The following is a 15,225-nucleotide window of genomic DNA, read 5'->3' on the forward strand; positions in this document are numbered from 1 at the left end:
CTGAAATCCAGAAGGACGCAATGGGACACATGTTGACAGTTTCTCATTTTGGACTTAGGTCCTGGGAATGAGTCATTATGATTATGGGTCTGCCCCCTGAGCTCCTGATTCTTTTAGTCATCTTTCCTTTTGGTCACCCTTCCTTCTGCCATGAAAGATATATCATGTTTACAGGTAGGTAATTTTCTCAGCCTTATTCCTATATAAATTTAAGGGTTCATAGTCCAATTTTTATTTTTATTGTCTCTGATCCTTTGAGTCCAAATTGCTGCTATTTCCGCAAATATGATTACTTTTATTATTTATTTATTTATTTTTGCCATTTCTTGGGCCACTCCCGTGGCATATGGAGCTTCCCAGGCTAGGGGTCTAATCGGAGATGTAGCTGCCAGCCTACGCCAGAGCCACAGCAACGCAGGATCCAAGCCGCGTCTGCAACCTACACCACAGCTCACGGCAAAGCCGGATCGTTAACCCACTGAGCAAGGGCAGGGATCGAACCCGCAACCTCATGGTTCCCAGTTGGATTCGTTAACCACTGCACCACGACAGGAACTCCAGTATGATTATTTTTAAACCTTTGTGGGTCTCCTGTGAATCTTATCATCAAAGTTTAATATATTATGTAATAGCCACACAATGGTTCTCTTTGAAATAAGACTTTTTGTAATTGGACTTCCCAATGATGTTGCTGAAGATGACACACAATTTAGATTTTTAGAAGCCCTTCTGTTTAAAGTGTAGGATCCATGAGACACATCCTTAAAATCTTTCGAGGGTCTTTGGCTAATTGATTTTTCTAAAGTTTTTACAATCACATTGGTTTTTGGCTGATTTTTCTAAAGTTTTTACAATCGCATCCTTCTTTTCAACTTTAAACCATATTTTCCTGATCTTTCCCTATATTTAATTTTTGTCTGAAAGCTATTTCTTAACTTTTACACTGTTTGCTCCAAACCAGCAAATCCTAGATTTTTATGCTTAACAGTTCTTTCCAAGCATATCTCTCTCCTCTTGAATTTTACCCACAGGCGACAAGAAGCCAGCTGGCACATTCAACACTGTGGCTGGAAATCTTCTAAACTAGATCACCCAGTTTGCTAAGGAAATTTTCTACCTGTCACATTACTGCAAGAGAGAGCTTGATTACTGGGATCCCTTTCTCTGTAGTTTCCAATATTTCTCTCACTTTCCTCATTGTTGGTCTCCTTGGAAATACCCGGCTTCCACTAACAGTCATTTTACTGCCATTTAGGCTTATACTAACATGCCTTTTAAAAGCCTTCAACTTTTCACCCACTGCCTAGTCTCAGAGCAATTCCTACATTTTTTTAGATTTTTTTTTTTATGGTAGCTCCAAACGCCTAGTATCAACACCTATGTTAATTATCTATTGCTGCATAACCAGTTACCTTCAAATTTAGTGATTTAGAATAAAAATAAACATGTATTGCCTCTTAGTTTCTTTAGGCAGGAATCTGGGTGCAGCATGGCTGGGCAATTCTGGTTGAGGGTTCCCCATGAGTTCAGTCAGATGTTGGCAGGGACTGCAGTGATGTGAGGGCAGGAATGGGACCAGGGAATCCACTTCAAAATGGTTCATTCCCACGACTGTCAAGTTGTTTGGCTGATGAAGGAAAGTTTCAGGTCTTCCCTAAGTGCCCCTCTCCACTGGACAGTCACTGTGCTCAGGACAAGGTAGCGGGCTTCTCCTGGAGGGAGTGAGCCTAAAGTACAAAAGTAGAAACTGCCATACTCTTTATGACTCAGCTTCAGAAATCACACACAATGTCATTTCTTCAATATCTTATTGGTCACACAGCTTAGTCCTTTTCATGGTTGGAAGGGACCACACAGAGCACAGATATCAGGAGACAAGAGTCATTTGAGCCTTCTGGAGGCTGGCTACCACAGATGCACTTACCATTCATCAGACTTTTCCTATTTGGATTTTCATTTACAGAATAAGAGTAGGAAGTAGGAGAGGTCAAGTGGAAGCCCCTGAGACTGCTCCCTCCAGCCAAGACAGATTATCAGATACAATATTCCATTCTGTGGGGAGTGTCAAAGATAGCGCCACACCAAATGACTTAAAGGATGCTGTGGTAATGACCCCTATCATATTCCCCATTTAATTCACCAGTCTGGCCCCTCTCAAAACTGGATGGATAAGGGAGGATATCAGTAGATTACTACAAACTTAGGCAAAAAGTAGTCCTTGGAGTTCCTGTTGTGGCTCAGTGGATACGAACCCAACTAGTATCCAGGAGGATGCTGTTTCAATCCCTGGCTCTGCTCAGTGGGTTAAGGATCCCGCATTGCTGTGGGCTGTGGCATAGGTCCAGACATGGCTCAGATCCCACGTTGTTGTGGCTGTGGTGTAGGCTGGCAGCTGCAGCTCTGATTTGACCCCTAGTCTGGGAAATTCTATATGCTGCTAGGTGCATAAAAAGCAAGAAAGAAGAGAAAAGAAAAGAAAAGAAAAGAAAGGAAGGAAGGAAGGAAGGAAGAAAAAAAAGAAAGAAAGAAAGAGGGAGGGAGGGAGGGAAAAGAAAATAAAAGAAAAGAAAAGAAAAGAAAAGGAAAAGAAAAGAAAAAGAAAACTTGCCCTCATTGCAGCTGCTGTGCAGGCTGTGGTAATTTTACTAAAGCTAATTAAAACAATTTCAGGTACACAGAATACAGCTCTTGATATGACAAATGTGTCTCTGTGTCTCTTCAATACCTGATCTGGAAGGAGGATCAGAGGTATGGCACATTCACAAGGCACTATTCACAATAGTACATATGCACTGTCTGGCCCCAAGTTTGCATGGCTTCCCTGTGTTCTTCCAGTTATCATTACAAAATGGATAATGTTATCATCCCCCTATTCAAAAATCTTAACTCACTCTTGTTATATTTAGAATAAAGTTTGTAGCATTAAGAACCAAGTAGTAGTAAGGCCATAGACTCTGGCATCAAATCTGAACCTTGTTCAGATTCTGGGTCAGAAAAACCTAGGTTTGCATCTGAGGTTTTCCATTTACTGCATGATGCAGAACAAAGTCTTTATCCTTCGAGGAGGTAACGGTAGTACTTCATAGATTGACAAGAGTTCTATGCAGTAATACACAGAAGGAGCTGAGTATGGTAACCAGCAATATCTGATCAATCCATGTTAACGTCTATAATTGTCAGATTGTAGTCAATGTTCTTGAATACTTCAATATTCTTAAGATTCTGGCTTTCAGTATTAGTCTGTTCAGTCTGCCATAACAAAATACTAGAGATTGGGTAGCCTAAATAATGGAAATTAATTTTCTCACAGTCCTAGAAGCTACAAGTACAAGGTCAGTGTGGCGTGAAGTTTGGTTAATGGTAAAGCCTCTCTTCCTGGCTTGTAGAATGCCCCTTCTGGCTGTGTCCGAACATGGCTTTCTGTCTGTGTGACATGGAGAGAGAGATGGAGATCAAGATCAAAATCTGGTCTTTTCTTCAGGCAATTTTACAAAGCCACAGTCATCAAAACAGTGTGGTACTGGTACCAAAACAAACAGACAGACCATTGGGACAGAATAGAGAACCCAGAAATAAACCCAGACACCTATGGTCAATTAATCTTTGACAAAGGAGGCAAGAATATAAAAAGGGAAAAAGACAGTCTTTTCAGTAAGTATTGCTGGGAAACCTGGACAGCTGCATGCAAATCAATGAAACTAGAACACACCCTCACACCATGCACAAAAATAAACTCGAAATGGCTGAAAGACTTAAGTATAAGACAAGATACCATCAAACTCCTGGAAGAGAATATAGGCAAAACTTTCTCTGACATCAACCTTACAAATGTTTTCTCAGGTCAGTCTCCTAAAGCAACAGAAATAAAAGCAAAAATAAACCAATGGGACCTAATCAAAACGACAAGCTTTTGCACAGCAAAGGAAACCAAAAAGAAAACAAAAAGACAACTTACAGAATGGGAGAAAATAGTTTTAAATGATGTAACCGACAAGGACCTACTCTCTAAAATATACAAACAACTTATACAGCTCAACAGCAGAAAAGCCAACAACCCAATGGAAAGATGGGCAAAGGACCTGAATAGACATTTCTCCAAGGAAGATATACGGTGGCCAACAAGCACTTGAAACAGTGCTCAACATCACTGATTATATTAGAAAAATGCAAATCAAAACTATCATGAGATACCACCTCACACCAGTAAGAATGGCCATCATTAATAAGTTCACGAATAACAAATGCTAGAGGGGTTGTGGAGAAAAGGGAACCCTCCTGCACTCTTGGTAAGAATGTAAGCTGGAACAACACTATGGAGAACAGTATGGAGGTACCTTGGAAAACTATGCATAGAACTACCATATGACCCAGCAATCCCACTCTTGGGCATATATCCAGACAAAACTTTCCTTAAAAAAGACACATGCACCCGCATGTTCATTGCAGCACTATTCACAATAGCCAAGACATGGAAACAACCCAAATGTCCACTGAGAGATGATTGGATTAGTAAAATGTGGTATGTATACACATTAGAATAGAATACTACTCAGCCATAAAAAAGAACAAAATAATGCTACTTGCAGCAACGTGGATGGAACTAGAGACTCTCATTCTGAGTGAAGTCAGTCAGAAAAAGAAAGACAAATACCATATGATATCACCTATATCTGGAATCTAATATATGGCACAAATGAACCTTTCCACAGAAAAGAAAATCATGGACTTGGAGAATAGACTTGTGGTTGCCAAGGAGGAAGGCCAGGTAGTGGGAGGGACTGGGAGCTTGGGGTAAATAGATGCAGAATGTTGCCTTTGGGATGGATTACCAATGGGATCCTGCTGTATAGTACTGGGAACTCTGTCTGTTCAATTATGATGGAACACGTAAGAAAAAAGAATGTATACATGTCTGTGTAACTGGGTCACCCTGCTGTGCAGTAGACATATATATAAAGAAATAAAAATAAAAATAAATTATTGTTTAATCACACACAAAAAGCCGGTCTTTTCTTTGTATTAGGACAGCAGTTCTATTGGATTAGGGCCCATGTTTGTAACCTCATTTAACCTTAATTACCTCTTTAAAGGTATTATCTCCAGATACACTCATATTGGGCCTAGGGCTTCAATATATGGATTTGGAAGACACATTTTAGTCTATGGCATCCTCCTTAATTTGACATTCTTTTTTTTTTTTTTTTTTTTTTTTTTTTTGTCTTTTTGCCATTTTCTTTGGCCACTCTTGCGGCATATGGAGGTTCCAAGGCTAGGGGTCAAATCGGAGCTGTAGCCACCGGCCTACAACACAGCCACAGCAACGCGGGATTGTTAACCCACTGAGCAAGGGCAGGGATCGAACCTGCAACCTCATGGTTCCTAGTCAGATTCATTAACCACTGCGCTACGACGGGAACTTCTAATTTGACATTCTTCATTCATCTCTCACTAGTGACATACATGTCTCACTAGTGACATAAATGCCGGGCTCCTGCCACAATAGTATTTCATGCCTAGATGCACATTCTCCCTGTCTTCTCTAGTCAAATTCTATCCAGTTCAAAATTCTCTGATGTTTTCTCCAGCTTATATGCAATAACTACTCATCTTCCATCTTTCTTCCTATGGTCCTTCATTCAAACTATTAATATAGCTAACATAAAAACAAAATATTTCAGTTTGCATATTTCTTTTACATACAATGTTCTCCGTTAAATACCACAATCATTATATGATATGATTGTTAGTAGTAAGCTTATTTTATGTATGTGGCAACTGAGATTTAAAGAGGTTGTTTCTTTATTGTATAAAAATGGAGAATATTAAAAAATGTGCTTGTGCATAGATAATGACACCATCTACAGTTTATGAAACATTAAAAGGGGAGCAGGTTTCATGGGAAACGATTTGGTATATATTGAGTTTGAAGCGCCTATGACACATCCAAGTATGCAAATATTAGGTACTCATTTAATATAGCTAGTCCTAGATTAATATACAGGTTTGATTTGCTATTTCATAATGTTTGCACAAATAAGTCATAAGTGTCAAATTACTAATCTCTTTTACTCTATGTGTTAGTGAAGAATAGGGCTAAATTATTTGTTTACTCTTCATATTTGCTCAACAATCTTTTTCTTCTCCTTCCATATATCTTAATAGCTAGTACTTAAAATCAGAAGTGGGTAGGATATGAAATAAATGGGATATTAAGAGATTATCTAAATTTAGTTCTCTCTAAAGATGAAAAAAGACAATATAGTGTGTTAAGTGACTCATCCAAGGTAATAATATCCAAATAAAAACTAGCATCCAGATTTTCTAATTCCTATCAAAACTCTTTCCTTATACCAGTGATTCCCAAATAGTATTCTGTAGAACATAAACTGTATGAGAAGCTCGGTGAATAAAATGATCCTAATGTGGTTTTTAACCTTGAATATAATCCCACCTCTTGTTTTACTTTAACCCAGCACTTAATAATAGAAGCCCTTTTCCACCGTGTATTAATGTTCATAGGAAATACTTTGGGAAATGATACACTATGCCATATTTGAGTATGACAATGGTGGGTTTCAAAGGACTTTGGTATGCTTGATTGGAAAATTATCCTGCTGAGATAAGGTTAAAGTGATGCAAAGGAAAGAGTTTCATTTGTTTGATAGATTTATACTGTTAATAGAAGACATAAGGCATGTAAATGAAATAGTTTTATTAACAAATGAGTACAGGGTTGTCATAGCAACCTGCCTAGAATTAAATCTTATTGTAGGGTGGGTTTTTGAAAGACTGATTTCTCCTAAGTAAGTGGTAGTGAAACTACAATAAATTAGCAGTTGAGGGCTTCTAGCTGGAGAATTGTTCTTTTCATCATAGTTGCTAGGGACATGGTAATGGAGCTGTTTTGCTTTTAGTTGACAGGGAAATTTGGGGATAGCCAAGAAAATAATTAAGCACAGATTTAGGGTTTGATAATAGAGTAATTAACTTTGCTGTGAGGTAGGCTAAAGAGAATTAATTATCATGGAAATCTAAGCCCAGTTTTATGGAAGTGCCCTGACTTGAATTTGAAAGAAAGAGAAATACTACTAATAAAACTAGGTGTGAACAGGAAGTTTCTCATATTTTAGGACTCTCTTTTATGATCAAATATAATTTATGCAACCTCTGTGCATCTTAATGATACACTTCAATTTAATCAAAATCATAGATGGTTCTAAGGAAAAAAATAATAGTATGCTAAAATATGGAGCGAGAAAAACACTCCAAAAATTTACATAATTTTCAAATCACTATAATAAGTGAGAAAGTCTTTATTGTCCTGTACCAGATATATTGCAGCAAATTTGACTGCTTGCAATTTTTATTATTTTTCTATAAATTACCAAATAAAAAATTTTTAAATGAATGTTAATTTGCCTTTCTACTGTAGCTTAAGCAAGTTCATCATTTAAATGTTATAAGTAATGAATAATTAAGCAACATAAATAATTTAATATTCCTTGTTAAAAATACATCCTGCTAATTAAAAATTTTTAAACATTGCAAATAAAGAACATAACCTAAGGGTGGAAAGAACATACATACCAATGTCTACCCAAGATTTTTCCAGCTTCATCACAGCTGGAAACTAAGAAAAATCACAGATAAAGGAATATTTCATTTTTATTTTTACTATTTTTTAAAATTTTGTATGCTTTTTAGACTCAGTCCCATGTCATACGGAAGTTCCCAGGCTAGGGGTTAAACTGGAGCTACACAGCTGCCAGCCTATGCCACAGTCACAGCAACTCAGGATCCAAGCCATGTCTGCAACGTACACCACAGTTCATGGCAATGCTGGATCCTTAACCCACTGAGCGAGGCCAGGGATCGAACACGCATCCTCATGGATACTCATTGGATTTTTTAACTGCTGAGCCACAAAGGGAACTCCCTATTTCATTTTTAAAAATACATTTTGAAACTATAGTTTTTTCTTTATATCTATCAACAGTTAATCAAATCTATAATTACTGTCTATTAATGGGAAGAAAACAATGGTGGCAAACACCTTTGAACTTACAGAGTTCTGCCACTTACAGGATCTATAAACATTGACCCATCTATGTCTTTCAGGATGTGAAATAATTAGGTATTGTAAATCACCGTGCAAATGTTAGATATTTAATTGGACCAGTCAATGGTACTGATTTCCTTACTTTCTGAAAGATAGTGAACTCTTTCTTTTTTTTTTTTTTTTTTTGTCTTTTTGCTATTTCTTGGGCCGCTCCCATGGCATATGGAGGTTCCCAGGCTAGGGGTAGCAGCCGGCCTAAGCCAGAGCCACAGCAAAGCGGGATCGGAGCCACGTCTGCGACCTACACCACAGCTCACGGCAACGCGGGAACATTAACCCACTGAGCAAGGGCAGGGATCAAAACCGCAACCTCATGGTTCCTAGTCGGATTCGTTAACCCCTGCGCCACGACGGGAACTCCAATAGTGAATTCTTAAGTTCCATTAAAGGTAAATTTCATTCTGTCAGCTAATACTTATTGAAATCTAGCTAAGTTATGGCTCTTTAGCAGGTACTATGAATAAGATGAGACCTTGGCTTTCATAAATGTGTATCCCAGGAGAAGGATAAATAATTCTTTGTAAATAGAAGTGATGATAATTATCATAAGCAAGTTACAGATAAGGTGCTACAAAATTTCAGAAGATAAAAATTTTCCTTTATATTGTAATGACTGGGGAAAGCTCTATTACAAAATGCCATGTGTACTAGGTCTTGAAAAATGGGTAAGATTTGGTTTGAAACAGGATAAAGGATATTCCAAAGGGACTAACAATTAGAAGGAAGACTATGGATATGGTTGAAGCTCTTTGAACAATTCCTTTTAACTACAGCAAAGGCTGCTTAAGTTGAAAATAAAGTATAAATTAGCAAACCCTCGTATTTTCTACATGACAGTAATTCATCAGATTAAATGCCTTTTAGTTTTAAATTCAAAGCTCAGCCAGAATAAGTTCTCTTCTTGAGCATCATAAACCTAAGTTTTTACCCAAACGAAATGTAATTGAATGCCCGTAAATGATTAAAACCTGGTCTTTAGTTCAGGTGTTGCCCACACACCCTACAGCATTGAAACTTGTAGATGAAACTGCTCTACCTTTTACAAACAAGCAGCTTGGAATCTGTTTTCATATAAATGCCTTTGTAATTCTGCAGAGACATTTCTAAGGCATGATGCACCACAGTCTCTGGTTATGTTAACAGCTGGTTTGACTTATACGATTTATCAAGAGGCTGATAGCCTTCAATTTATCATGGTTCTCTACACAGACACGGCCGTTTTCTTGCGGAGACTCAACCATCACCTTAAAGCTGCAGTTTGGAATAATTCAGATTTCAGAATTTTAAGGTGGAGGCTCTGTTCTGAGCGAGCCCCTGGGCTTGGGCCTCGGTGCCTCCAGACAAGCTCAAAGCAGTGCAGTGAGAATGGAGTTTTCCAGGATGGTAGAAATATGCCAGCGCCCATGGGACGCGGTGCTCCTGCCAATACAAAGGCAGCCACCGGTCCAGCCGGTCGGGCACTAAGTTCAGAGAGGCCAGTAGCCTCCGCAGGTCCTCAGCGCATTCTGCCCCCACTTCCGCTTCCGGGGAGGTGACGCCCGGCCCTCCGGCTGTAGGGGCGGGAGCGAAAGCGGAGCCGGAAGCGGCCTCAGTACTTCCGGTACGGGAAACTCTGCTGCAGCTCCGACCCGGCTTGACAGGCGCTGTCCCTGCAAGAGGAGCGCTCTTCTTTCGCCTTCCTCGGGGCTAAACCTTCCAGCTCCTTTGCCGCCCGCCGTCCCGCCACTCCTGTCTCGGAATCCGCCCCTTCCCCATGTGCCGGGGCAGGAGTCCTGAAAGCCAACACCCGCTCGCCGGCACCCGATCATGTCCGAACTGACTAAAGAGCTGATGGAGCTGGTGTGGGGCACCAAGAGCAGCCCTGGACTCTCTGACACCATCTTCTGCCGCTGGACTCAAGGTACCCTGGCTGGACTCGCAGGTCCAGTCGCCGCTTCCTTTTGCCCGGCGAGAGTCGAGCCGTGAAGCCTCTCGCGCCAGCCCCCTCGCGTGCCCCGTACTCTGTCCCAATTACCTCGCTCAGCTCGGAACCTGGACTTCCTAGAAACGCCCTGCCAGCCTTGAGGGGAGAGGTTGAGTGGGAGAATGGTTCCAGCTGGGCACTAAATATCCAAAGAGCCTCTCCCACTTCCTGGGCTGCCTTTCGGGTGGACAAGAGAAGGGCTGGTTGTTGGGCTGCAGGGTGTGACCCTGAAGGTGTGCCGAGTGCCCCGGTGTCTCTCCAGAAGTGTTCTGGCCGCCTGGATCCTTACCTCCCTAACAGGGCTTCGTGTTACTGGCGTTTGGTTTTATTTTGGAGAGAGGGAAGGCCATCTCAAAGTCGACGATAGTTAACTGCGAAAAGCGATTTTGTTCGTATTTTGGTTAGGCGTGGTACTCGGTGCATAAGTAAAATGTTGCTGCTGCATAGGGTTCTCTTGACCCAAAGTATCCCTGGTTTTGAGGTGGTTTAGTATCTTGCAATTAAAAGGAAGGGGGATCATTAGAAATTCCTGCCGATTTAATTGCCCCCACAGGATTTTGAGTTATATAAGTTTTATTAATACAAATAATAGTGAAATTTAAAATACTACTTATTGAATTTCAGCGTTGTCTGAGGCTCTGCCCTGGGCACTTAATGCTCGTAATCATCCGTGACTCGTAAGTTTTAATATTAAAACACAGCAGACACATTAGTTAAGGTGACTTAAAAAAAGACTGTGGTGAGGTTAAGAGCAGAGCCTTTGGAGTCAGAAAGATGGGTAATGTATGAATGTAAAACATCACAAGGCAGTAAATAATGGGCAATTAATACTACTATTAAAATATTACAATATTTATTGAGAAAATGCCTATTTTCAAAGGATTTGGGGGAAATTTAGCATAGTAAATCTAACTTCATAATGTGTATTTATTAACGAAAATTCAGGATAAGTAATCCCTTTTTCCCTCCCAGATACTTCTAAGAGCTGATAAAATTAAAATCATAATGTATCACAGCCAATTAGGTTATTTAGTCCATTACTCTCGTTTGGAAGATGAGAAAAACAAGTTGCGACGGCTAAATGAGCAGACCAAAGTCACCCAAATGGACAGAACTGGGAGCGAATTTCACCTCTCCCAGCTCCTAAAACAAACTCTGTCTTCGTTATTTTCCTTTGTGTTTCTAAACTCCCCATGTAATTAGTTTGGCTCCTTTTACACATTTAATTGTCGCTAATATGTTCTGAAACCTTGGACATCCACATTGGCAGATTTTATTTGAAAATGTACTTTTTGTCTTATTTCTTTTAATAGTCAACAGCCCTAAAGTACACAAAGCTGTGAAAGATTGAGAAGTTTTACTTCTTGTTAATTAGTTAATAAGACAACACAGAAGAAGGAGATACTAGGCCTCATTTATTTTAATACTGTTGTGCAGATTCAGGGAGAATTCGGAGAAGCAGTTCTAATAATGACTAAGAGCAGGCTTTGGGAGAGGCATACTTGGGTTCTAGGTTCAAGCTTTTTTTTTTAAATTTATGTAAGCCTCAGTTTCCTTCTTTGGAGAGTGCAGATAATAGTAGAGCCAATCTTGCAGGGTTGTTGTGGGGATTAAAGGCAGGTAAATACTTGAGGCACTTAGCGCAATATCTGACATGGAGTCAACACTCAGAAAATGGTAGCTTAATTTAAAAAGTGTTTAGACCAAGGCAAAGATCACTCTCTGGCCATGCCCTGACAATTGCAAGAAATTGTTTATTTGATGGATAATCACTAAATAGAACTTTATAATGACATGTTAGAATGCACTAGCCACCTTTTAGTCGTAGAGAGTTTCCTTAAGAAGATTCATTCAATCAGTACCATTTCAAAATAAAAGGTTATTTATTTATTTATTTGCTCTTTCAGAGAATGCAGTTATATTGTGGCTATGTAATTCTTCAAGCTCTTAAATTGATCATGATTTTAAGGCAACCAAGTATGTATCTTTAAGTTATCACTTCTGAATCAGCGGGATGTTGTTATTTATTTGCTTCTGTTGACTTTGTATTCATTTGTTCAATCTGAGAGGCAGAAACCGTTGCTGAACACTGCTGTGGCAGTGATTTGGAGATTGTGGGAATTGGCACACAGCAGTGCTTTGCTGAGCTTTGCCTTACTGCATTTATAATGTGACATCAGCTTTGGCTTTATTTCATGGTCTATAGCTATTCTTTGAATTGACAGCTATAATCTCAGTAGTCTTTCGGCATGGAAGCGAGTTATAAGTGTAAGGTGTTTGGGGTGAATATTTATAGAACTGTGTCCAGGGGTGTTCCATTTATGAAACTGACTGGTCATGTTAAATTCCTTTGATATGTTAAACAGCTGCAGGAGTTGGGAGTTTTTCCTTCTCTCTTGTATGGGTAGTTTTAGATAATATATTAAAGCAGTAAGCTGCAGAAGTGGCACATAGTTTTTGTTTGTTTTAAATTCAGTTGGCAGTTGTAGATAATTCTCTTCTGCAAATACTTACTCTTAAAAAAAGAAGGATATTTTTTGTTTTCTGCCAGTTTATATTTTGAAGGTAATAAGTCACATAATTTAAAGATTTGAAGTTGTTTTGCTTAACTTGGAACTTTACTCCCTACTTCTGGCTCGCTTCCCTCCTGCTCAATTGCCTATAATACTTTTTCAAGAAAAGCTTGTATTTTCTCATTCCTTCTTTGTAAGCACCATTTAGCTGTCCTTCTCCCTTCTTCTCACAAACTAGATACTGTTCTAGGCTTAGACTTGGTATGGTGGGAGGGAAGACAAATAAACAATAATATAATATAAATTAAGTATATGTGATAGTTAGAAGGTAAAGAAATAGGGAGTTTTAGGGTAAAGTAACCTGGACGGGCCTAACACTTGAAATAACTGCATCATGCAGATGTGTGAAGAGTGTTCTAGGCAGATAGGATGGCCATTAGAAAAGACTTAATGCAGATTGTTTATGGCTTTTTTCAAGTAACAGGAAAGAGGTGGTTTGGCTGGAGAGGGAATGAGAGAAGGGGACAGTAATGAAGACATTATAAGAAATAATACGGCCCAAATCATATAAACATTTAGGGGCGATTGTAAGGACTTTGGTTTTTATTCTGAATGAAACAGAGAGATCTTTGGAAGGTATGAAGCAAAGGAGAGACAGGACATGACAAGTTTTTAAAGGATTGTCCTAAATTTGAAGATAGACTCTAGAGTATTGAGTGAGACAGCACGACCAAATGAGAGACAAGTGCAGTGATTGGGGGTAAAAGATGCCTTAAACCCAGGATGGTAGTAGTGGAGGTGGTAGGGAGTGGTTGTGTTGACTGCATCCCAGCAGAACTAAGATAAGAGTCATCTTACTGTAATGCACACGTTTTGACTTAATTGAGAATTTGTTTTCTTGTCAGTATCGATTGTCTGGCCAAGGTTTGGCAAATGTTTTCTGTAAAGGGACTGTGCCTTTATTGTCTCTGTCTTAATACTCTGCTATTGCAGCAAAAGCAGCCCTAGATAATATGGGTGTGGCTGTGTTCCAAAACTGCAGTTAAAAAACAAGCCAAACCCGGATCTAAATTATAAACTCCGAGAAGCCATTTTTTCCTTTTTTCCTGTCCCTTTTCTTACTTTCTTACGTTGTTTCACCAAAAGATTAGTCAGAAGAGAAACCCAGTTTTGCTGGTCAGAGCAGTTGAGTGTGTTTTGGGATGGAGGTGGGGAGGGAGATATAGTTGGTTGAAATTAGAGTCTTGGACTTTTGGTATAGGACAATTTTTATGTAATACGGAAAAGAGGGGATTCCAAATAACTTTGGAAAAAGCGAGGGATAAAGTATAAAATGTATTTAGGAGTTAAAATGTTGGGATTAAAGTCTGAAAGTATGATGTTTATTATAATGTGATTTAACATTTTACCGAACTATTAAACTCAAACACCGGTGTCATTCATTTGTCTTCCAAAGTGAAGGTAAGTTAATATTGTGGATCATATTATTTCAGAGATTTTTGTTGTTGGGAGCCTTGTATTTTCAAATACAGATTTTCCTTTCCCCAACCTACCTAAATCATAACTCACCTAAAACCCAAATTTTTAAACTCATAATTTATAAACTTACATGACAAGCTTAACTTGATACTTTAAATACATTATAAATATGACTTATTTTTTAGTTCAAAGTATCTTAATGTCAAATATTTGTATTATGCTTTATAGTTTTGAAAATCTTGCTTAATCCTTGCAACAACCCGCAAAGATAGCAAAGGATTAATGTAGTTATCCTCCTTTTTATAGATGAGAAAACTAAGGCATAGTTCAGATTCCATTCAACCAATACTATCTAACTTGTAATGACATTGTCTTTCTATGGCCTTTTGTTTATATGGAAGGTTAGAACTATGGAGGTGGTAGTTGTCAAACTGGTTGGAATAATGCAAATAAGTCATGAAAATAAATGACTGGAAAATTGCAAAGAGGTTCGTGGCTCAGGTTTAAATTAGTTATAAGCTATAAAACTGAGACAGACTTCTGTGTTTCTAGTGCTGTGGAATGTGATAAAGAATCTGTATTTAGGATCAGATGCTTTAGATGGCCAATTTCGGATCTCATCAGAAAGAAAACATCCATTTTGTGATGCTAATTCCTCTTGAAACTAGGAAATAATATGAATATGAGAACACTTGGTAAGAAAACTTATATCCTAAAAAATTCGACCTCAAGTGAAACCGTATTATGGAGGAGATGCCTACTTGGCATAGTCCTGCTGTTTTAGGATAAAATAGTTAATTTCCATTTATCTGACTTTATTTCATTTTAAGCTCCAGTAGCCTTTGTTCATTATCAAATAACACATTGACACATGTATATTGTAATTAAACAGAATTTGGCATAAAGCAGATCTGCATAAAATTCTCTCTGTGGTGTTTTTATCTCTAATGTATAAAAGTAGTTCACCATAATACATTTCAAACTAAAAGTCCCTATCCATGGATTTGGAAAAGTGATTTACATTACTAGTAATTTTAAGGAAGGCCAGAATCCATTACAGATACATGTTTATCACAACCCTGAAAGTTTGGAAGAGCCCAGTTTCAGCTCTGCTCTTAGGCCTAACAGCAGTAACCCTTTGCTTCTTCTCA

The 15,225-nt window shown here is 38.7% G+C and overlaps 1 protein-coding gene across 9 annotated transcripts in view; it reads left to right on the top strand.

Annotated features, from left to right (window-relative positions):
• The first annotated feature begins 9,712 nt into the window (after positions 1–9,712).
• MINDY3 (MINDY lysine 48 deubiquitinase 3) overlaps positions 9,713–15,225 on the top strand; it is an 82,584-nt gene continuing 77,071 nt past the window's right edge. For all 9 annotated transcript variants that reach the window (XR_014817890.1, XR_299132.4, XR_014817891.1 and 6 more), the window contains exon 1: positions 9,713–10,019. Coding sequence is in view for 2 of the 9 variants with exons in the window: in XM_003130735.7 (XP_003130783.1) it covers positions 9,926–10,019 (94 nt within the window). In the remaining 7 variants the exon portion in view is untranslated. The remainder of the gene's footprint in view (positions 10,020–15,225) is intronic.

This window comes from Sus scrofa, chromosome 10, assembly GCF_054392235.1.
Source record: "Sus scrofa isolate SSC_HxYL_T2T_F1_AM1 chromosome 10, Sscrofa_HxYL_maternal_Yorkshire_Landrace_v2.0, whole genome shotgun sequence".
Taxonomy (NCBI): domain Eukaryota; kingdom Metazoa; phylum Chordata; class Mammalia; order Artiodactyla; family Suidae; genus Sus; species Sus scrofa.